This window comes from Mustela erminea, chromosome 20, assembly GCF_009829155.1.
Source record: "Mustela erminea isolate mMusErm1 chromosome 20, mMusErm1.Pri, whole genome shotgun sequence".
Taxonomy (NCBI): Eukaryota; Metazoa; Chordata; class Mammalia; order Carnivora; family Mustelidae; genus Mustela; species Mustela erminea.
In genome coordinates this window covers 26,641,992-26,665,035 of record NC_045633.1, presented here as the reverse complement: position 1 = coordinate 26,665,035, position 23,044 = coordinate 26,641,992, and the positions used below count along the sequence as shown (strand labels likewise).

Sequence of the window (23,044 nt, the reverse complement as noted above, 5' to 3'; positions counted from 1 at the left end):
CTCTGCCTGCCTCTCTGCCTACATGTAATATCTGTCAAATGAATAAATAAAATATTTTTAAAAAAAAGAAAAAAGAAAGAAATCCACACTCTATTTGTCAATGCATGCTCCACATCCAATCCAGATTCATACTGGAAGTGATTCTTCTGGGGGCTACAGTAACAGACTCCCACAACAGCACCTTTTGATTTCTTCAACTATTAATTACCGGAAGAGGTATGTTTAACCCACACCTTCAACCCAGCGGTGATGGTGGATTCCTCTGTGAGGCTGTGTCCATTCTTTCCTTTCAGTGTTTGAGGATGTTATTAGGTGCATACAAGTTGAGAATTGTTCTGTCTTACCAGTGCCATAAAACTTTTATCTTATAAAATGACTCTTCGTCTCCAGCCGTGCTTCCAGACTTAAAATCTACTGGGTCTCCTATTACTATAGATATGCCAGACTCCTTTTGTTGGGTATTTGCCTGGCAAATCTTCCTTTACTCTTTTACTTTGATCTTTTCTGGGTCATCAGGTACGTCCTTTAGGAGCAAGCAGCTGGACCTTGTTTTTATTTCATCCAGTCTGACAGATTTTGTCTTTGAACTATTTTAGTCTGCTCACACTTATTTTGAACCATATATCTGGATGTATTTACACCAAATATATTTCTGCCCCATTTGTCCTGCCTTTATTCCTGTGTTTCTCTCTCCTTCGTTCCTCACATTCTTTTGTCTTGGTTGATTTCTGGTTCCTCATTCCATTTTTCCCCTCTGCCTGTGTGGAATTTATGCACTCTATTTCTCTTCTTTTTGTGCTTACCCTCAAATTTTCAGCATGAATATTTAACTTGACAGAGTTTAACATTAATCAAAATGTTTATTCTCCTCTCAAACTATATATTTGGTGTCCAGTGCTTTAAGGCTATAGTCTCCTTAACTCCACAAATTAAAATTATTATTGTTATTTAATATTGTCACTGATAAGAATTACCTATGTGTTCACAAACTGCCCCTCTTTCTTTTTGTATGGCGGACCTTCCTTCTGAGATGATTTTTCCTTCTTCTTAAAGCAAACTATAGTAGATTGCCATAGCAAAAATACTGCAGACTCGATGGCTTCACAATAGAAATTAAATTACTCACATATGTGGAGGATAGAAGTCCAAAATCAAGGTGTTGGCAGGTTTGGTTTCTTTTGTGGCTAGTCTCCTTGGCTTATAAGTGGCCGTCGTCTTCCTGTGTCTTCACATGGTCTTCCCTCTGTATGCATCTGTGTCCAGATTTCCTTTTCTTATGAGGACACTGGTCACGGGGTCACAACCCCCACCCAATGACCTTGTAATTTAATTACCTTTTTAAAGACCCTATGCCCCAACAGAGTCACATTCTGAGGTCCAGGGTATTAGGAGTGCAACATATGAATTTTGGGATGAAGGCACAGTTATGTGTCCATAACACATGTTATTAGGATAAAGTAATTGTCTGTTTTTATTTGAAATGCCCTCGTGTACTCCCATTTTTCTTGAAATATATTTTTACTGGGTTTACCATTCTAAGCTAATGGTTATGTCCCCTCAATACTTTTAAGATATTAATTCCAGGGGCACCTGGGAGGCTTAGTGGGTTAAGCCTCTGCCTTTGGCTCAGGTCATGATCCCAGGGTGCTGGGATCAAGCCCCACGTTGGGCTCTCTGCTCAAGGGGGAGCCTGCTTTCCCCTCTCTGTCAAATAAATGAATAAAATCTTAAAAAAAAAAAGATACTAATTCCAATCTGGCTTCTACTTTGGCCATTGAGAGATCAGCTGTCTGTCAACTGTTGTGATTGCTTCCCAGGTTTCCTGAGATGGCACATGTAAAATGCTTAGAATAGTGCCTGGCTCCTAGTAACTCTCCTATAAATAGTAGCCATGACTGCTTTCTCTCTGGCTGCTTTCAAGGTCTTCTCTTTGTCTTTGATGTCCTTCAAGGTCATGATGGTGTATCTCCACCCAGATTTCATTTGTTAAGCTAAACAGTTTGTGTTGTGTGCCGACTTAAAATTCTAAGCTGTAATTTCTTCAGATACTGCCTCTTCTTCTCTCTAGTCCCTTCGGAACTCTGATTAGATAGATGTTCGGTAGGTCTTTCCTGTCCCTTATTCTCCATATTTTCATGTTGGATTCAAGGTGATATTTTCAGATCTGTGTTCCAGCTTCCTCCATTCATCTGTGTCTTGGTCTTCAACTTAACATACCCATTACATTTCTATTTCAATCATAGTTTCCATTTTTAGATGTATTATTTGGCTCTTGTTCACATTCTCCCAAACGTTTTTTATAGTCTCTTATTCCTTATTTGTACTTTCAACATCCTCTCTTATTTCTTTTTTTATTGATTGATTGATTGATTGGTTGATTTTAGAGAGAGAGAACATACCCATGCACACGGGAGCAGGGAAAGGGGCTGGAAGAGAGGAGAGAGAGAGACTCCCAAGCAGACTCCCTGTTAAGCACGGAACCCAACATAAGGCTTGATCCAAAGACCCTGAGATCATGACCTGAGGCAAAACCGAGAGTCAGACGTTCAGCTGTCTGAGCCATCCAGGCTCTTCTATTTCTCTTGTGATATTAAGCGTCTTCATTCTATCATTTGTATTTGACAAGTTCAATATCCCACATTTTTTAGTGTGATTCTGTTGTCTGTATCTTGGGCTGTCTTTCACTCATGATGCTTTATTTTCTTCGGTGTTCACTGGTTGTTAAAAAAAAAAGTACACTGCTTCCTTTGGAAGTTAATCTGTTGATAAATGATTGACATCCATACTGTTGATTTTACCAGCTCTATCACTGAATATGTAGTCCTTTCTGGTCCTAGGTTTACGCAGGTCTCTCCTATCAGACTCCCTACCTTCAACAATCTTTAGGTTTTATCTCCTGCAGCCAGGAAAATAGAAACCTAATCTTCAAGGGGTCAACAGATGTTGTCAAGAAAGCTGGTGGCTTCAGCACTAATCTGCTTAAATCTGAATTTTTTGTTTCCACTTTGATTTTGGCCCCTGAGGCTTCCTTAATCAGCTCAGTGACTCTTAAAAAAAAAGTTTTAAATAGTTTATAAGGCATTTTTAATTTTTATTGCAGAAGGTTTGGTCTGAGTATTTGGTCTACAACACTGTCAGAAAAGGAAGTCTCTTACTACTTCTTTCTTCCAGACCTCTCCCTCATCCTTCTAGAACTCTTAGCATTTCCATGTAACTCTCCCTTCCTTCCTCTCATGATTCCCATCTCTTTATACTTGTCCTCTGGGTTTCAAGATATTTCTTTCACTTTATCTTCCACTTCTCTCATCTTGTTTTTTAGTATTTCTCAATGGTTACCACTATCATTTGTTGTTGTGGTACAATGTCTCGTTATCATTTTTATTTTTTAAAAAAGATTTATTTATTTGAGAGCTAGAGTGTGTGAGCAGAGGGGAGGCAGAAAGGCAGAGGGAGATAGAGTTTCAAACAGATTCTTCAATGAGCACAGAACCTGATGCAGGGCTTGATCTCATGACCCTGAGATCACAACCTGAGCTAAAACCAAAAGTCAGATGCTCAACCAACCACACCACCCAGTTGCCCCTACAATGCCATTTTATTTTATTTTAAAGATTTTATTTATTTATTTGACAGACAGAGATCACAAGTAGGCAGAGAGGCAGGCAGAGAGGAGAGAGGAGGAAGCAGGCTCCCCGCTGAGCAGAAAGTCCAATGCGGGGCTCGATCCCAGAACCCTGAGATCATGACCTGAGCCGAAGGCAGAGACTTTAACACACTGAGCCACCCAGGCACCCCTACAATGCCATTTTATACCATGAACAACTCTCCTGAGGGGGGATGATGATGGTGGTAATGGAATGGTGATGATGGTGATGGTGGTGATGGTGATTGTGATGATGATGGTGGTGCTGATGGTGATGGTGATGATGGTGGTGACAATCATGGTAGTGGTGGTGGTGATGGGGGTGACGTCAAGCTTTCATCCATTTATCATTATTTGAGACGTTCCGTTTCTTCTCTCTGGCCCCTCGGTCCCCTTAAGCCTATTCAGACTTTCTCTTTTCTACTCACAGCTCTTTGGCTTCCAGGGAAAGCTCTTAGGGTCCCTTTGTAGTGAGGAAATATGAGGTAACAGGCTAGATGTTGCTCCCCTGAGCCCAAAGAGGAAGCTCCTGTGTTTCAGCAGTTGTGCCTGTTGGCAAGTTCCCATCCTCAGAGACGGGAAAGCTTTCAGCCCATTTGCCCATGTAGCTCTCCCACATTCTCTCCAGGCCAAAGAAGACATCACACAGGACTACATTCATAGGATCCAAGGGGAGATTATTCCTTTTGGGAACCCCAGAGTCTTGGGCCTTATCCCTGACCTTGGAGCTCACGATGAGTGAGAGTGAGAGTTGGAGACTGGGAGTCCTGTGGCTGTTCTCTTTTCCAGAGATCCCAGGGAAGCTCGCTCTTCCACATACGTATTCCAGGCCCTGCCATTGGACCCTCCCTTGCGGCTGCCCCTTAGCTCAGGAGGTGGAATTGAATACGAGGTGGGAGGAGCATTCAGGCCACGCCTCCCACCCCTCGACCAATCTTTAAACACATGGTGGCCATCTGTTTACCAATTTCAGTCTTGCTTATTTGTAGAAACTGTATGTTATTTCATCTATACGGCTATACCTGAATTTATTTAACCTGACCTTTCCCCAGGTTTTAGATTTTAATATCATATAGTGTCTGGTCCTTCTGGATTCTTCCTCATCATGCCTGTATCATTGTTCTAAATTTCTAGCACCGGATCCCCACAGCTCCAAGAGGATAACAATGTTAGAAATTACTGAACGCCCATTATGTGTTAGGGCCTTCGTTCTATGCATGAGAGGTTAAGTGAGTTGTTCAAGATCACATAGCTAGTAGGTGGTAGAACCAAGCTTCCAAGTTCTCATGCTTTCATCCATTTCATACTGCACGTGGGGAAGACACTGGGTCAGGTCTCCAATCAAGCTTCCTCAACTTACTAACTATACTTCCCGTGACATGTGACGTGAACTTCCTGGGACCCAGATTGTCCTGTTATGATAATCTCTGCCTTGCCTCCCTCCCAGCAGAGGACAAATGAGATGGTGTATGTGGAAGCACTTAAAAAACTACAACTCATCACACGAATGTAAGGGATTATTAAGAGATCATTATTAAGTACACAGATAAGCTTGTTTACTTCAAGCACCTGAGCCCTTTGACAAATGTAAGGGCTATGCCCAGAGACCTTATCAACTCCCCAGACTGGATACTACATAATAACTGCATAAACACAGACACAAAGTTATTTATAAAGATGTAAAGTTATTTGTAACTTGCTCAACAGTGTTTTGTGCCTTACCTTTTCAAGATTTCTTTTAATTGAATGAAGAGCTAACTCTGGTCCACCATTGAAGTCTACATTTCCCTCTTTATTTGCTCAAAAGTCCTGTTTTCTCTTTAAGAAACACTGCTTTCTGAGGCTTCTGCAAGTCCTTTCCATTTCTGTCATAACACTGGTGTTGTGTCTTTCTGCAGAAGGCCATTTTAACAGAGAAACAAGACTTTCTTTTTCATCATGTTCGAAGGATGACAGAGTACTAGATCATATGTTGACTCATAAGTGATACAAATTCATGCCCCTGTAAATGACATGCCACCCATCATTGGGACTTAGGCTCCTTGGGGATTTGAGATCCTGGAATATCCTGGATCTGAGGTGGAGACTAGGGACTCCTGTAGTCTCCAGTGTGCTCAGTGACTTGAGCATCCTGGTTCCTTAACGTGGAAGTTTCTTGACACGAAGAATTCATCTTTTCCACCTTCAGCTTCCTCTCCTAAAGTCTCCAGTGCCTGGTGTTTTCATGAGTACGTAAAGGTTATTTGTTGAATGGGATGACATAACATTCAAAATCACTTTTTCTAACACTCACTCCTCTCTACACAGAGACAATGATACAGTAAAATTGAGAGCAGGGCCCAAGTCCATCCTGTGTGGAACCTGGGTACTTGGGTCAGCCGTTTGCAAGCTGGTTTTTATTTTATCCACCTGGTGAGAAGGGTTTGGGGACAGGATCATCTTTAAGACTTGCTAAAACAATTCAACAAGGAGGCCATTAGACTAAAGTGGCTTTAATGCAGTGATGGCTTAGGAAAGCAAGCCAAAATCCAAGTCTGTAAATGCTTCACAGTTACAAAATCGAAACGCTGAAGACAACCAATCACAAACAGCCAGCTAACCTTTAAGCTATAGAGAATAAATTCCCTTTCTTTGCTCCTGGCACTTTCTCTATAGAATTCTTTTCCCTGGCCCATTCCGAGGAGTATTCTTAACCACTTCTGGTGTGACTGAATTTTTGCTCCAATACTTCAAACTCTTAAACATTTTAATACGCTTCAGTTTGGCTTTTAACCGACCACGGTTCCCAAATCTGGCCAGTCACCTGGAGGTTAAGAGATACCTGAGCTACTACCAAGAGGTTGTGACTCACTTCACCTGGGACAGGTTCAAATCTGTAATAAGGTCCTAGCAAGATCTTACTTGGGTCTCAGCAGCCTGAGACGTGTTTTACAAATTCACGTTCTCAGTCTGTGTCTTCATAACCATAGGAGTTGGTTGCTCAGTCGCCCCCATTTTGCATAGAAGATTGACACTAAATATGGGGTTGGGGGTTGGGGGAAGCTGCCTGTAAGCTTCCGTACCCAGTAAGGGATTGAGGGGAGATTCCAACTCAGACCCAGCAACTGCAGACTCCAATCACTGTGCTACCTAAGACTTTTTCGGGGTGGGAGGGGGTGCTTCTGGTGATTTGATTGCTTAGCCAGCTTTCAGAGAAGACAGACGCCCAGAGGCCATGCCACTCTCAAAGGGTGCATTTGTTTGAAAATGTGTGTCCCCTTCCCCCGTGTTTCTCGAAGGAAATGGTTTAGGAACAGTTGTCTCTGTGAGCCTAAAAAGAGCAGCTGCACCTCCTATTGGCATTTTCCGGCAAGGCATAGTCCACTCAGCGAACCTTCTGGTCTCACAGGTTGACCCAATCTGGGAACCCAGGGAGAATGTTTCTGTACACCTGGCACTTCTGGTCCCGCCCGGTTTCTCCAGTCTCCCAATCCCAAGCCCGTTCGCCGTGATGGACGTGACGCCAGAGCAATTATAATTGGTCATGGCGGACGGCCGCTCCGCCTCCCCGGCCACCCCGCCTCCCTTTCATTCTGAAAGAAAGAACCTCATCCCGGGCGCCCAATGAGAAACGCCCCCACCCCGAAGATCCCGCCTCTTTCGGCGCCGGCCCCGCCCCGAGAGTGGAGGGACGCCCGCCTCCCGGCGCGGCACGGTCCAATCGGAGGGCGCGTTCGCCCGGATGGACGACAGCCGGCCCAATCGCCGGGCTCTAGAGGCGCGCGCACCGCCCCTCCGCCGGGGCCGAGCGGCGGGCGAGAGCGGGCCTCGGGGCGGCGGCGGCGGCGGCGGCGGACCGACGCGGCCTGAGGGAGCGGCCGGCTGCCGCGCGGGGCTCGCCTCGCCCGCGGCGGGGTCCATGGCCTGAGCGGCCATGTCCGGCGTGGTGCGGACCCTCAGCCGCTGCCTGCTGCCGGCCGAGGCCGGCGGGGCCCGCGAGCGCAGGGCGGGCGGCGGCGGCGGCGGGGCCCGCGACGCGGAGCGCGAGGCGCGGCGGCGCAGCCGGGACATCGACGCGGGGCTGGCCCGCGAGCGGCGCGCCGTGCGGCGCCTCGTCAAGATCCTGCTGCTGGGCGCGGGCGAGAGCGGCAAGTCCACCTTCCTCAAGCAGATGCGCATCATCCACGGCCGCGAGTTCGACCAGAAGGCGCTGCTCGAGTTCCGCGACACCATCTTCGACAACATCCTCAAGGTGCGCGCGCCTCCGCGTCCCCGCCCGCGCACCTGCGCCCAGGTGCGCCCAGGTGCGCGCAGGTGCGGCCGCAGCTCCTGGCTGCCCGGGCTGGGGAGCGGGAGTGCGGGGTGACACGGGAGGGCGCTGGCCGGGGAGGGGTGCCTCCGCCTCTCCCTTCTCGGGGGCTGCCGGCTTCGGGGGGTTGGGAGGGCCCGGTCTTGGACGCCGGGTCGGGGACGCGCCCTTGCGGGATGGCTTCTGGGCGCTTCCCACAGCCAGCCTCCGGGGGTCAGGGAGCCCTCCTTCTCCTGCCCTCCCAGTAAGTGCGGACGAGCCGCGTAGACCGGAGGGGGAACCGGCCGCAAGGCCCTCGGTGGAATTGCTTCCTAGGAAAATTTCAGACCTACCCACAGTCCGGAGAATAGAAGGAGCCGTCCGCACCCACGCCCCCTCCCCCACTTCGGCCCTGATCTCCTCCTTACAGCTGGGTTCGCCCAGACCCCTGCCCTGCGGCTCGCGGCGGATCCCAGACACCGTACTACGCCGTTAGAAACTCTCGTAGCGTCTGTCGCCGAAAGATAAGACCTCGTTTTAAAAACAGCCCTGGTACCCTTATCCGACCTAAGAGTTCGTAACTCCTTACTTAATATTCTCAGATACCCAGCCCGTGTTCACATGTCCTCCGCGGCCTGTAATTGTTTTGTTTGTCTGCATCAGGATCCATAGTCCTTCCTTGCTTTGCAACTTTCAGAGTATCTCTTAAGTGGTGTGTAATCTTCTGGCTCTCCTATTCCTTGTCCCTCCTCTTCTTCTTGGCAGTGTTTTGGGGGGAAACCTGTAGAGCTGGCAAAGTCTGGGTTCTAGTCTCTCTACTGTGAGTCTGTGCCAGAGGGCCCCAAAGAAAGGAAATCTGGATAAAATTGACCATGAGCGGCAGGAAGCAGATTCCCTCCTGCACCTATGATCATTGCAGAGTTTTTGTTTTGTTTTCTTAGTTTTTAGTTTTCCCTCCTCCTTTCCTTGTCCTCTCACATACTCTTTCCCGGGCCCATTTTGGGGAAAGCAAATTACAGGTATGTCTCAAAGCAGAGGTAGAGGAGAGTTTGTCATACCAGACAGCTGTCTGGAGACTAGATTTTATGGTGCCCCAAGGGACTTTAAATTTAGCAGAGGGCTGTAGAAATCTGGTACATTTCTTTCACTTCACCCATGAGAAAACTCTCCAGGTCTTGGGGGAAAGTGGCTCCTTATGGGGACCTGAATGATGGAACCCTGGGTAAGGCCTCCCAGGCCTTCCTCCTTCTAGGCTTGGGTACTGGTATTCCCACTCTCTGTATTTGTTATTAAAATAATTTATTTTAGTAGAAATAGCTCTTTTAGAATCTTGCTGGGGAATGAAAGGAAGGGAATAATTTGAATGATAAAACACTCCTTTCCTTTTCACCTCTTTCAAAAGCCTCTCTGTGAGTCAGCTCCGGCCAGTACTTCATCAACTTTAAGGCTAGGAGCCCAGTGTGATTCAAGGGGATCCACTGTGTGCTTAAAATTCCCCTCATCTTCTGGGGTAAAGTGCATGTCATTGTCTTTCTCTACCACAGAGCCAGATTGTATTTTTGCTGCTTTTCTGAACCTCCAAAGCAAGCAGGTATAAAAGTATAAGGATTTAGCTGGCTCTCTCTCACTTTCTTTTAACGCCGGAGGTGGAGAAAATGTTTAGAAACACAGAATCTTAAATCTAAGTCATCGTGTTAAGTACGTTTTAGAAAACCCCGTCTTAACTTTTACATTAACTTTTACTGATTTCCTAGTCAACTGAAATAAGATGTGTTAGCCAGTATCCTATTTTTCTTCCCAACTTTTTACTAACTGTAGTTCCATTTAAAACTCACTTTATCTGTTGTGACTATTCAGTAACTAGTTAGAAATTTATCTTCTGATTTTTAAAACCAAAAATTCTTCCCCTCGCCACACCATTTTTAGGCGATCAGTTTGGGAAGAGACCTTTTAAATTAATAGCTTTGTCATGCCTTTAGCAGTGGACATATGATTGATACTATTTAGAATAATGTTTGGGTCTACAAAGAGATGTGGTGTTAGCAAGCTGTTTTCGAAGTACTCACTATGTGCCGTGCACATTACCCTGTCCTTCACAAATGACATTTGCCACTTTTTACCATTTTTCAGTTGGTATTGTCCCTTGTAGCCAATGCGAAAATTGAGAATAGAGAGTTTAAAATCTGCTCAAGTTCAGCCTTCCAGTAACACGTGGCAGAGCTGGTGACCAGACCTAGTCCTTTTTTTTTTTTTTTTAACTTTAATTTTGGGATAATTATGGAGTCCCATCCAGGTGTAGGAGAGCCCGTGTATCCTTTATCCACTTACCTTCCATGGTAATAGCTTGTAAAGCTGTGATACAATATCACAACCAAGATATTGACAAGGGAACATCATCAAGATACAGAACATTCCCATCACCATTAAGGATCCCTTATGTTGCCTTTCATAGCCCCTCCTTTCCGCCCTTCCCTGACCCTGGCAGTAACTAATCAGTTCTCCAATTCTAAAACTTTAATTCATTCCAGATTATTACATAAATGAAGCCATGCAGAACATGACCTCTTTTATCATTCTGCACAGTTCCCTGGAGAATCGCCCAAGTAGTTGTGGGTATCGCAAATCAATAGTTTCATCTTCTGTTTGCTGAGTGGTATCCGTGGTACAGATTTAGCACAGCATGCCGTGTAACCATTCAGGGCCTCTGGGTTGTTCCAGTTTTCTGACTATTATGAATAAATCTATGAACATTCATGTGCATGTATTTGCACGTATGCACATCTTCACGCGTGTGGAATTAAGTGCCCAGGAGTACAGTCGCTCCGTTGAATGGCAGTTGCGTGGTTAATGTTACAGCTGCTTTTAGAGTGCCTGCATCATCCTGCATCCCCACCAGCCACGTGTGAGGGACACTTTCCCCGAATCCTTGCCAGCATCGGAGAGCCCTTTTTTATTTCAGCCATTCTGATAGGCGTGTAAGAGCTAGATTTCATTTCCCTAACAGCAGCTGATGTAGAACATCTTTTCATGTGTTTGTTTACCATCTGTAGACCCTTTTTGGTGCAGTGTCTCTTCATGTTTTTTACCTGTTTTCTAGTTAGGTTGCTTGTTTTTTGTTGTTTGTTGTTAATTGTGCTTTATTTTTATTGTTGTTAAATGTTTTGAGAGGTGTTTTTATACATCCTAGATACCAATCATTTGTCATGTATTATGTTATGCAGATATTTTCTCCCAGTCTGTAGCTTTCCCTTTCACGCTCTTAACAAGGTCTTTCACAGAACAAAACTTTGTTTGATGAAGCCAGTTTATCCAGTTTTTCCCCTTTATAGGTAATGCTTTTGGTATCAAAGCTAGGACCTCTTTGCTTAGATCCCCCTTTTTTTTTTCTAGAAGTTTGGTAGTTTTACATTTTACATTTAAGTCCTTGATCCATTTTGAGTAATTATCCCATGAAAATGTATGAGGTTTAGGTGGAAGTTTAGGGGTTTTGGGGGGGTTTGTTTTGTTTTGTTTTGTTTTGCCTGGAATGCTCAGTTTTTCCAGTACCACATGTTGGAAAAACTGCTTCTCCCATTGAATTGCTTTGCTCCTTTGTCAGAAATCAGTTGGCATATTTGTATGGACCTGTTTCTGGGTTCTCCATCCTGTCCCACTAATCTGTATATCTCTCCTGCCATTATCACATTCTGTTGATTACTACAGCTATACAGTAGGCCTTAATATCAGATAGAGTGCTTTCTCCCACTTCATTTTCCATTTTCAATATTGGCTTAGCTATTCTAGGACCTCTGCCTTTCCATTGGTATCTTAGAATAAGCTTGTCTGTGTCTGTTAGAAAAAGAAAATCTTGCTGGGATTTTGATAGCGATTGCATTAAACCTATAGATCATTTTATGGAGAATTAACATTTGTATATAGCAAGTCTTCCAATCCATGAACATGGTATGTCTTTATTTCCATCTTCTTTGATTTCTGTATCAGCATTTTGCATTTCTCAGCAGACAGATCTGTTTTGTGTTTTGAGTTTAAACTAAGTATCTTCTTTTCCTTAGAGCAATTCTAAATGATACTGTGTGTTCTTTTTTTCTTCTTCTTCAGTTTCCACATATTCCTTGTTCATACACAGCAATAGAATTGGTATTTCCATCTTGATTTTATGTCCTGTACCTTGCCAAATACACTTAATGGTTCTAAGGGCTTTCTTACAGATTCCTTGGGATTTTGTACACAGATCATCGTTCCTTGCGGATAGGGAGTTTTATTTCTTCTTAAAGCATGCTCTTTCTTTTTCTTGCCTTACTGCAGTGGCTAGAACTTCCGATATTATGTTGAATGAGAATGGTGAGAGGCGTATCTTCTCTTTCCTTCCTGGTGTCAGTGATTTGTATCTTTTTTATATTTGTCCGTCTCTTTAGAGGTTTATCGCTTTTATTTTTTTCCCCCATTAAGAACCAGCTTTTTAGGGGCACCTAAAAAGGTGCTCAGTGGGTTAAAGCCTCTGCCTTCGGCTCAGGTCATGATCCCAGGGTCCTGGGATCAAGCCCTACATTGGGCTCCCCCCACCCCACCTGCCTCTCTGTCTACTTGTGAGCTCTCTCTGTCAAATAAATAAATAAAATCTTAAAAAAAAAAAAAAAAGAACCAGCTTTTTATTTTATTATCCTTATGGCTTTCTTCTTTTCAGTATCATGTATTTCAGTTCTTATTTCCTTTTTCCTTTGGGTTTATTTTGCTCTTTTTTCTCTAGTTTCTTGAGGTAGAGATTTTGATTATTTATTTGAGACCTTTCCTCTTTTCTAATGTAAACATTTTAAGTGCTATAAATTTCCCACTGGGCACTGTTTTAGCTGTGTCCACATATTTTGTTATGTTTTATTTTAACTTTTATTCAGTGTCATGTGTATTTTTATTTCTCTTCAGATATTTTCTTTGTCCCATGTATTATTTAGAAGTGTGTTGAGGTTTCCAAGAATTTAGAGATATTCCTGTTATCTTTCTGTTATTGATTTCTATGACTTTATTAAGGTCAGAGAACATATTTTATATTATTTCAATTCTTTTAAATACTTAAGGTTTGGGGGCGCCTCGGTAGCTCAGTGAGTTAAAGCCTCTGCCTTCAGCTCAGGTTATGATCCCAGGGTCCTGGGATCAAGCCCCACATCGGGCTTTCTGCTCAGCAGGGAGTCCCCCCCCCCCCCCCCCGCCACCCGCTTGCCTCTCTGCCTACTTGTAATCTGTAGTCTGTCAAATAAATAAAATCTTAAAATAAATAAATAAATATTTAAAGTTTGTTTTATGACCCAGAATATGGTCCATCTTGGTATATATTCTGTGGGCCTTTGTTGGTGAATGTTCATGGACACTTGCATAAAATGTGTATCTGTTGTTTGGTAGAGTTTTCTACACAGGTCTACTGTTGTTGATGATGGTGCTCTGTATTCTCACAGATTTTCTGTTTAGTATTTCTGCCAGTTGCTGAAACTGAAGTGTGGCAGTCCCCCAACTATAATTGTGGATTTGTCAATTTCTCCTGTCACTTTTTGCTTCATACATTTTGAGACTCCGTTGTGTGGTGTATAAACATTTAGGATTATTATGACTTCCTGGTGGATTGATCCTTTTGTCATTATGTAATGTCCTTCTTTGTCTTCAGTTATTTCCTTTGCTCTGAAGTCTGTTTTATCAGATATTTTTTTTTAAGATTTTATTTATTTATTTGACAGAGAGAGATCACAAGTAGGCAGAGAGGCAGGCAGAGAGAGAGAGGGAAGCAGGATCCCCGCTGAGCAGAGAGCCCGATGCGGGACTTGATCCCAGGACCCTGAGATCATGACCTGAGCCGAAGGCAGCGGCTTAACCCACTGAGCCACCCAGGCGCCCTGTTTTATCAGATATTTTAATATAGCCACTCTTTTTCTTTTAAGTGAATGTTTTCATGTTGTGTATTTTCCCACCCCTTAAACCTACCCACATTGTTACTTTCAAGCAAATTTTTTGTAAACAACATATGGTTACACCATATTTTTTTTTCTGGTCATTTTTATTAATGTGAGTATTTAGGCCATTTACATTTAAGGTAAGGTAATTAATATGTTAGGGCATAAGCCTCCCATTTTGTTGTTTTTCTTTTTCTTTTGTTTTACTTTCCTGTGGGCTATTTAAACACGTTTTAGGATTCCTTCTTGATCAATTGGTGATTGCTTTTTGAGTGTATTGATTAAAGCTTTGTTTACTTTTCTTGGTTCCTCTAGGTTTATAATATACACACATAGCTTATCCCAGTGCACTGGCATCAGTGTTTTACAGCTGTGAGTGAAGTGTGGGAACTTTATTTCCGTTCAGATCCCTTTACCCTCCCCATATCTTAAATATGCATTTTTTTAAAGATTTTATTTATTTATTTGACAGAGATCACAAGTAAGCAGAGAGGCAGAAAGGGGGAGGGGGAGAAACAGGCTCTCCGCTGAGCAGAGAGCCCGATGCGGGGCTTGATCCCAGCACCCTGAGATCACGACCTGAGCGGAAGGTAGAGGCCTTAACCCACTGAGCCACCGAGGCACCCCTTAAATATACATGTTTTAAGTATTTATTGTTATATCCTGAGTCCCACATCAGATGGTTTTATGTCAGTCATCAAATAGGATTTAAGAAACTTGGGAGAAGTAGGATGGTTTTGTTATATTTACCCCTATTTTTGCCTGCTCTGATGATCTTTTCTTCCTGAGGTTACCTTTTCCTTTCTCCGAATATTCCTTAGGAGAACTTCCTTTAGCCATTCTTAAGGGTGGCCTTGCTTACAACAAACTCCGCTTCCCTACCTCCAAGAATGTCTTTGTATCCCCTTCATCAGTGAGATCTCTTTGCCAGTTACAGAATTCACAGCTGACGCTTTCTTTTAGTACTTGAAAAATGTGCCTTATTCTTGCCTCCCTGGTTTCAGATGAGAAATCCATTGTTATTTGAATTGCTCATTCTCTGTAAGTAAATGTGTCCTATCTCTCTGGTTGCTTTGAAGATTGCTCATTTTTCCAGAGTTTAACTCTGATTTGTTTGGACATAGGTTTCTTTCAGTTTATTATGCTTAGGGTGTGCTCAGCTTCTCGAATCTGTACAGATGTGTCTTTTGCCAAGCTTGGGAAGTTTCCCGCCATTATTTCTTTAAACACTTTCTCGGCCACACTTTTTGTCCCCTCCCTCTGAGACTCTGGTGGTAGGAGGGTCAGTGGCTCTTATTCCTGACCTTTAGTTCCCTGAGCCTCTATTGCCTTGTTGAGTGGGATGTGACATCAGCTCACCCTGGCCTGGCTGATCCCGGGGAGTACTGGGGGCAGCACGGTGGCACCATGCCCAGCCTCCCACCTCCTTTTCCTGCCCTCTGGGACTGGGTCAGGATGGAGGCTTGTCTCCCCACTGAGGCCACCCGGGTCGGGGAACTGGGGCACCTTCTGCATTTCCCGGCAGGGGCTAGGAGAGGAGATCCTTGTTTGGCCCTGCCAACATTACCTAGGCCACTTGGAAGATGCTTCCTGGTTCTGCGGGGCAGGAAGGGGAAATGGGAGATCAGCTTCCCCTTCAATCCTGCTGAAACCTCAGTGGGTGATGTGTTGTAGTTCTTCTGTTGGCATTTGGCTAGAATAGGATAGGTGTTGCCAAAAAGAGTTTCTGTTGTAAGACCACCCTTTCCCCAGTCCTTCTGCTAGGAGGGACAAGCTTTTCTCGGAGCTCTTTTCCATTCGCACCTTTTGGCTTTCCAGCTTGGAGGCTGTGCAGCTTGTGTCTGGGACAGGCAGTAAGGACCTGGGGACTCCCCGCCACGTGGTTCCTCAGATCCTGAAATCCCAGGCAGCCTGCCTTCCTGTCTCCACTGTCTTTCCTATTCTTGCTTGTTGTGGTCTGTCCAGAGCATCTTTAGTGATAAGGGAGTGGACTCAGGAGGAATGGGGCTACTCCCATCTTGGCAGAACCAGAAGTTTCCATCATCCTGGTCTTTTGATGACTAGTCCAGGACTCCTCCTTCAGGATCACAGTTGTGCCTGAATTTGAAACTATCATTTCTTTAACTTCATCCCTTCATACTACCCTCTGCAGGGATGATTTGAATCTATTCCTTGCTTTGACCTCCTGTCATTATTCCCAGTAGGACTTCTTATTCATTCTTTTCATTTTTATAATCTCAAAGATGCTAGTCTCTCTCTGGGCTGTTCCTAAAGCTTGTGTATGTGGTGTTTCGGAACTTGTGTGGTAATGCCTCTGGTGACGGCAGGTGCCACTGTCTACCCTCCAGGTACTCTGACTAGCTGGGGAGATGGTTACATTCTTTAATATAAAATCTGAATGGATGTCATGTTAGATGTCATGTTAGATGCCATTGTAAAAGGAGGTAGGTGGCTCGGTGAGAACAGGGAAGATTAATTCTGGCTGAGCTACCAGGAAACGCACATGTAGGAAGTGTGATTTGAGCCGGTCTCTGAAGGCTCCATGGAGTTTTAGCAGGTCAGGGAGGAAACACACACATGAGACCATCTCAGTGCCACGCATTTCTGCCAGTTAGGACAAAGAATTCTGATAGTATGGAGTATTAAGGAGCATAGGAGCTAGACAGAACTTTCTAGTGCAGAGGACTGGTCATAATGCAGTGGCTGGCTAGAGACCTTGGTCAGGATGCCCCTTATCTGAAAGCTGTGGACCTTCTCCCTATAAAGTTCGTATACATGCACGTAGTTTAAAGGAGTCCCTCGCCATCCTAAGTCTCAAAGTAGGCCTACTTGTGCTGTGTGGATTGCAGGTTAAGAAATTTAGTGGTAGAATATCTAAGATTATGTTAAATTTCTGTAAATTAACATCTTTTTTAGGATTGTTGTGTCATTACTTTTTGCAAAGGCGAATAGGACCTTGAAAAAGCCCCCGCTCTGTTCTGTATTTTTAAGCACTTGGAAGCTCCTGGCCCGCCGAGTCTTTGTTTCTTGGGTTCAGCATCCCTTTGTGCTTGAAGCCACAGCAGGCTTGCGTGAGAACAGACGTGGCAGTGCAACTTCCAGGGTCTGGGAGAACAGTTGCCTTGTTGGCTAATTGCATTTAAGTAAGCAAACTTACTTTTACATGTGGACAGACGTGGTTGGTCCTTTGGTAATGCTGAGAAACAAAAATCTCTCTTTCCAGGGGTTCACAAAATCCAGAGGCCCCTCGGCCTTTGTTGGGGATTCATGGCACGTGGATGGTTGGTCTTCTTCTCCAGCTTTCAGGCTGACATGTTGGTTGTTTAATCAAACCGACTTTAGGGGAGCAGTTTTGACCCTCGGTCATCGGTCATGTGAGACTTGAAATATAGCTGTGCTTGATGTTAGATGGCCTTGTGTGGCTAGCTCATGATTATTTTCTGTTATCATGAAGTTGAGAGTGAGGACAGGATCCTGTCGATTGTGAGTGGCGGATTCATACTTCAGGCTTATCTAGAGATGTAATTACAGGGCAATCTTCAAACCAAGGAAGCCAAGGTGTGCCCCACCTGCCGGGCGTGGCCGCGAGGGCAGACCCTCCCTTCAGGACTCGAGGCTTTGTTTCCGGTGCTAACTCTTGTAGTCTGTATTTCAGCAAAAGCAGTGGTCCTCCTCGCCTCTTCTGCCCAGTGGGATGGACAGAGCAGCTGCTTAATTCCTCCCAAAGGCCTTTCAATGGGCAGAACATGAGTAATGGTTGCTGACCACAGGGTTAGATTTTGGAGTGATTCTTTGGTACGTGAAGATGTGTGGCCATTGGGGTGCCCGTTCAGGTGGGCCTGGGCACACGGGGGTGTGGAAAGGAGAACCCAGGCCATGTTCCACAGTGTGTGTTGGGCAGCCGCTATTTCTGCATTGGTTCAGCGGGCTGGGTCCATTGGGAACTCGTGCTCCAGAAGTGCTGCGTCCGTAGGACAGAAGAGGATCAGTTGCTAACTCTCGGGATTATTTGCAGGTGGATAGAAAGGACCTGGAGAGCCGCCATGCACTTGTCAGGGATGCCAAGAAAATGTTCCCACCCCTGCTATCTTCAGCAGAGCCTGAGTAGACAGCACCTCTCTCTGAACTTGGGCATCTGATTTACTGTCTAGCCTAAAACCATGGCCCCTGCTTTGCCAAACGGCTCTGTGACATCAACACTCAGCAGTGAAGACTGATCTTAATGAACCCTGACTGGTGCTGGCCAGTGAACCCAGGCCTTAGGGAGTCAGCTCCTGAAACTGAGTAGAGCAGAAACGAAGCCACCAGAAGAGTGATTCAGAATCCCTGTCCTGTGCCGTGTTAATATTGTCATTGTCTTGGTGGAAGGTTCTGGTGATTGTGTGTGGTGTGGGTTCCATCCGGTCTGGGGCAGGGAGGTTCCCTGCTGTACCCAGGGAAGGCCAGGATAGAGGTCGGGGCACAGCAAGACCCATTCCTGACATTCAGAGCCAGGTGCCTTGCTGTGCTGTGTGCCCAGGGGTGAGTCCTTTTGCACCACGTACCTGCCTGTTTGACTTGTGTGGGGACAGGAAACACAGGGGAGAGTGGGCAGGAGAGGGGACATCACTGGGTAAGTCATTGGGAGGGTGGGAGCCCGAGTCAGCTAAAGGAGGCCATCATCATCCCCTGTAGGATGTGTGTTGAGATTCCTTTGGACCCGTGTCTTTGACTAATCAGTGACCGGACTGCAGAGAAACCTGTAACAGGGCAGCTCAGTGCGGGGCGCTGGGCCAGGGGTGCGGGCTTCACAGCCGCCAACCAAGCCCCGCATGAAGCCCAGTGCCAGCCTTTATGGGATAAGACGGTGCTCATCTCTGTGGACAAGTTACATAGCGCTCCCGGCAAAACACCTGCCATTTGCCGAGGGAGGAGGGGGAGTGATTATTTAAACTCTCACCTTTCTGCTGGTTTCTGTTACAGGTGAAAGGGAGTAGCTAGCTGCTTTAGAAGTTTGTTCCTGGAATTTTATTTTATTTTGAAGATTTTTTTTATTTGAGAGAGAGGGAGTGTATGCATGAAGAGGGGCAGAGGGAGACAGAGAAGCAGGCGCCCTGCTCAGCGGACCCTGGGATCATGACCCGAGCCGAAGGCAGACACTTCACTGGCTGAGCCGCCCAGGCACCTCTGGTTTCGGAATTTTTCTAGCACGGGGTGTTTGATCTGTGTTTTCCATCGATTACCAGTTCTTTTTCTGCAGTTAGCGCAGATGGGATGACCCCCAACTATGTATTTGTGGCCACTTACATGTTTTCTCCAGGAAATGAAGCTCCATAACTCTTGTTCTAGGTTGGGGAAGGGAAGGGCCTTCACTCAGAACTCAGAGGACTTGATTAGAGACCTGTAGGCTGAAACATGTGAGTTGGACCATGTGGGGGAGGAGACCCTCCCTGAGAGGCTCGGGGCTGAGAGCTGGAAGCCTGGTGCTCTGCTCCGTAGCAGTACGCAGCCGGACGAGGATAAAGGAGTGCGGCGGGGCGTTAAACAGACATGCCAGCGCTGCCGGAGCGCCCTCCTCCAGCAGATGTCTCATCACAGCAATCCTCCTGGAGGCCGGTAGAGAGAGAGAGAGAGAGAGAGAGAGAGAGAGAGGTCACAGAACCCAAGAGGACTGGCTCTTGGAGGACCCTTCTACTCCTCAGTAACCCTGTGAAGTCAGGGTGGGGGTTTTACCCTGACTGAGGGGGTGCTTCAGGTCCAGGATGCTCTTGCCTGCCCTCCCGAGCCCTCTGTGCTGACTGCAGGAGGAGGGAGCCCCGGACCAGTGAGTTTGGAGAAGGAGGGACGTGCCAGTCTCTGGCCCTCGAGGCTCCCTCCTTCAGACGCCTGGCCCCACCAGACACAGTGTTCCGGGGAGCAGCACAAGCTACAAACCCTCCTGCGTGATCGCTTTCAACTTCTCTGATTTACTCAAGGGATTCCCTTCCTACTGCAGAAGTAACTAAGAACAAAACTGGGTTTTCCTGCCCACCCCCATGGGTAGAGCTGCTGTTAGCCCCGTGCTGTGCCCTTGGAATCCATGTCCTTTGGGGGATTCTGTGACTGGAGGCGGAAGCACGTGAGTCCCGAAGGCAGGAAGGCAGTGGCTCTGCGGTGAGCTGGAAGGGAAGCCGTCAGGCAGAGGGACTGAGGGGCAGGCCCCCAGGTGCGCTGAAGCAGTAAGGGAGGGAAGCAGCTGGTGGTTAGGGAACCGATGCAGGGCACACGGTGGAAGAGAGAACCAGCTCGGATCTGGCTGGGCCGCCTTGGCCAAGGTCATGCCCCTGGCAGTGGGCCATGAGGGCAGAGTTGTGAGCAGGGGATTGCCGTGATTCCCTGTTTGGTGACCCGTCTGGGGCAGGCTGTGAGGATGGAGCCGGTTCACGGGACCTTCTCCAGTCACCTGGTGGGATGCGTATATATGTTTACAGATGGGTGTGCATCTGTTTAAAAATAATCTTACATGTGAATATGAAAAAATTCACTAGAAGGGAAAGAGGCCTTATTACATATGTAGGTTGAAGTGTCTGAAATTCTGATTTTTGAGACTCTTGACCTACAAAAACAACAGTTTCATATGGTCCAGTCAAAAACAATGCAGCCAAAGGCAGGAACATGATTCTCAGGCCAGGTAGTTCAGCTCTTGGCCTCAGCCCCAACCCCCGGCAGTGGTGTTGAGGGAGGATGGTGGGTCAGTGCAACCCCGAACATCTCACTGATCACAGTCTGGAGAGAAGCGGAGCATTGGCCTGGAATGGAGCCCTGGGAAACATTAGGGAAAGCACTGAGAAGCAGAGGGACCTTGGCAGAGGCAGAATGTGTCCTGAGCCAAAGCTCATGAGACAGGAAGTGAACTTGAAATACAGGACATTTCGTAGGATTTCAAGAGAAAGAAAGCTCCCTGTGCCCCAGACAGGGTTCCAGCTTCCCTCCCCTCCCCACAGACACAGATGGAAAGCAGCATCTGTCTGTCACACTCAGCTCTGGTCTGGGAAGTCAGACGAGGTAGAAATGCTATCTGGGAAACTGCCCCAGAGTCCTTGTGTGAAGAACAGGTTGGTGGAGAGACTCGGCCTGGCCACGGAGAGTTCTGTACCCAAAGGAGGTCGGAGTGGCAGGCAGAAGGCAGGTGAAGACCCAAGTCTGGAAAGGAAGGTGTGCTGTGAAAGCATTTATTTTGGGGTCTGATAAATAGTAACATGAGAAAGAAGGGACAAGTGCAGGGCCAGCAAGACACTGAAAAGTTACACAGGCCATTAGGGGTCTCCCAGATAAGCAGACACAGGAAGGGCCCGCATGGAAACTGCGTCAGGACACGGGGTCGGGTCCAGTCCCGCCATCACTGATGTCCCCCCGTAGGGGAAGGGACCTTGGAGTGCCAGCCGGAGTGCTGCTGGCTTCTGCAGGGAGACATGCACCTAAACCCCATGTCCAAGTAAGCCTTGCTCTTCTCATCCCTGTGCCCGCAGAGGCGGACAAGGCTGCACCGTTATCTCGTCGTTCCAACTGTGAACTGTTCCGGCAAGGACTGCAAGTGCGCTCTGGGCGTCAACCCATCTGTGTCCCGCTATGAGCCCTTCAGACTCCACAACAGAGAACGAGCCGTTCAGCTGTAGGCCTGTGCACTAAACAAAGATCTGTCTGAGCAGAGGGGAACTTCCTGCCCTGGGCACCTGCTATGCTGCAGTCCTTGAGAGCAGGAATAGCTGCACTGGTTCTGCTTCTGTGGTGTTTAACCTAGTGTGCACAGGTGACAGGAATGGGAGGACTCAGGGGAGGCACCTACAAAGCTGGGTAACAGCCTGGCCTTTCTCCTGCCTGCCTCCTTGGCGCCATATAACAGCACTGACTCCTTCTGCAAGTGTGTGGCCTTATGGTTTTTAGACCTCCTTTCCCGTGGGTGCCTCCTTAACTATGGCAGCTTCCTAATCACAGGCGAAGGGCAGGGTCGGGGCCACGCTTCAGGTGAGAACACCAGTGGCTGGCCGTTTGTACCACACAACTTTGCTGATTGGGAGTTGGGGAGAGAGGACTATGTTGACTTCGGCTCTGCTTTTTAAAAAATGGGCGTGTTGCTTAAGCACTGATACCCTTAGCAGCAGTAGTGTATGGTTTCGCTGTGCTATGACAGTAGTGATAGGTTTGGAAACCGCAGTGTGACAGCTGTCACCACGGAGTCTCACGTGGGATTGCTGCGCAGAACTCAGACACACGCCCTCCGCAGCAGTTCATGGGCTGTGATCTGTTACACAAGTAGGTGTGACCGTACCAGGAGAAAATACCAGAAGAGTAGCAAAATGCCACCTGTTTATTTCTGTGAGGCAATTATGAATCCTTTTTTTTAAAATGTGTTTTCTACAGTAAACATTAGAGTGGCTTGTCATAGTAATTTTATAGTATGCATCCCTAGGAATCTATCCTATGTGATTAATGTAATTGATATGTAATGTATGATAAATACAGTTTATATTAAAAAAATCCAGTAGTGATGACTTAATGTCCTTTCCCCCATGTCAACTCTCTACAGCTACAGGGACGTTTTCATTTTTAATTGTAGGTGTTTTAACTTAATTTGTGGTTTGAATCTTCCTTTAGAATTTTTGTAATCTTGAATATTTTCAGAATGTGTAAATATTTACCAAGGAGACCGCAGCATCTTTAGCATTTCTTTTCAACATTTTTTTTTAATTGGAAACTTGTCTTGTTTCTGAATGCTCAGAAGCTTCAAGAAAAGAGCCACAACGTTGCCTGGGCGCTCTTTCCTGTATCTTGTACAAAGTAAAACTCTCCGACAACATGAATGCCTTTTTCTAGTCTTCCCTTAACTTTTAAAATCAATAACATTCTTAAAAATAAAGTATTGGGTATAAGTCTTAAATGTAAGTATTTTTGAAGTAGAGTAAAAGATAAGTCTTGAGCCTTCTCCACTGTTTTTATAAGTAATTGGTGATACCCATGAATAGTTATTTTCTTTTGTACTGTTTTTATAGTTAATTACTCAGGTAATTGTTTCCTTGATGATGACTTTTTCCCCAAATAGTTTTGACATTGATCCTGTCATCTAAACTATTCTATGTAAACAATGTGATCCAAGGGGAGACCTTTGAGTACTCAGTAGATGGAATCACAGATAAGTCACAGTATTGTCTGGAGGAAAGGTTCTTCCCTGCACAGAAACAT

At 46.0% G+C, this 23,044-nt stretch overlaps 1 protein-coding gene across 3 annotated transcripts in view; it reads left to right on the top strand.

Annotated features, from left to right (window-relative positions):
- Nucleotides 1-7,444: 7,444 nt before the first annotated feature.
- Nucleotides 7,445-23,044, top strand: part of GNA12 (G protein subunit alpha 12) — a 99,274-nt gene continuing 83,674 nt past the window's right edge. The window contains exon 1 of one of the 3 annotated variants that reach the window (XM_032326960.1): nt 7,445-7,874. In XM_032326960.1, coding sequence (XP_032182851.1) covers nt 7,557-7,874 — 318 coding nt within the window. In that variant the 5' untranslated portion in view covers nt 7,445-7,556. Of the gene's footprint in view, nt 7,917-20,787; nt 21,300-23,044 lie in introns of those variants that run through there. The other 2 variants (XM_032326959.1, XM_032326961.1) reach the window with 2 other exon arrangements.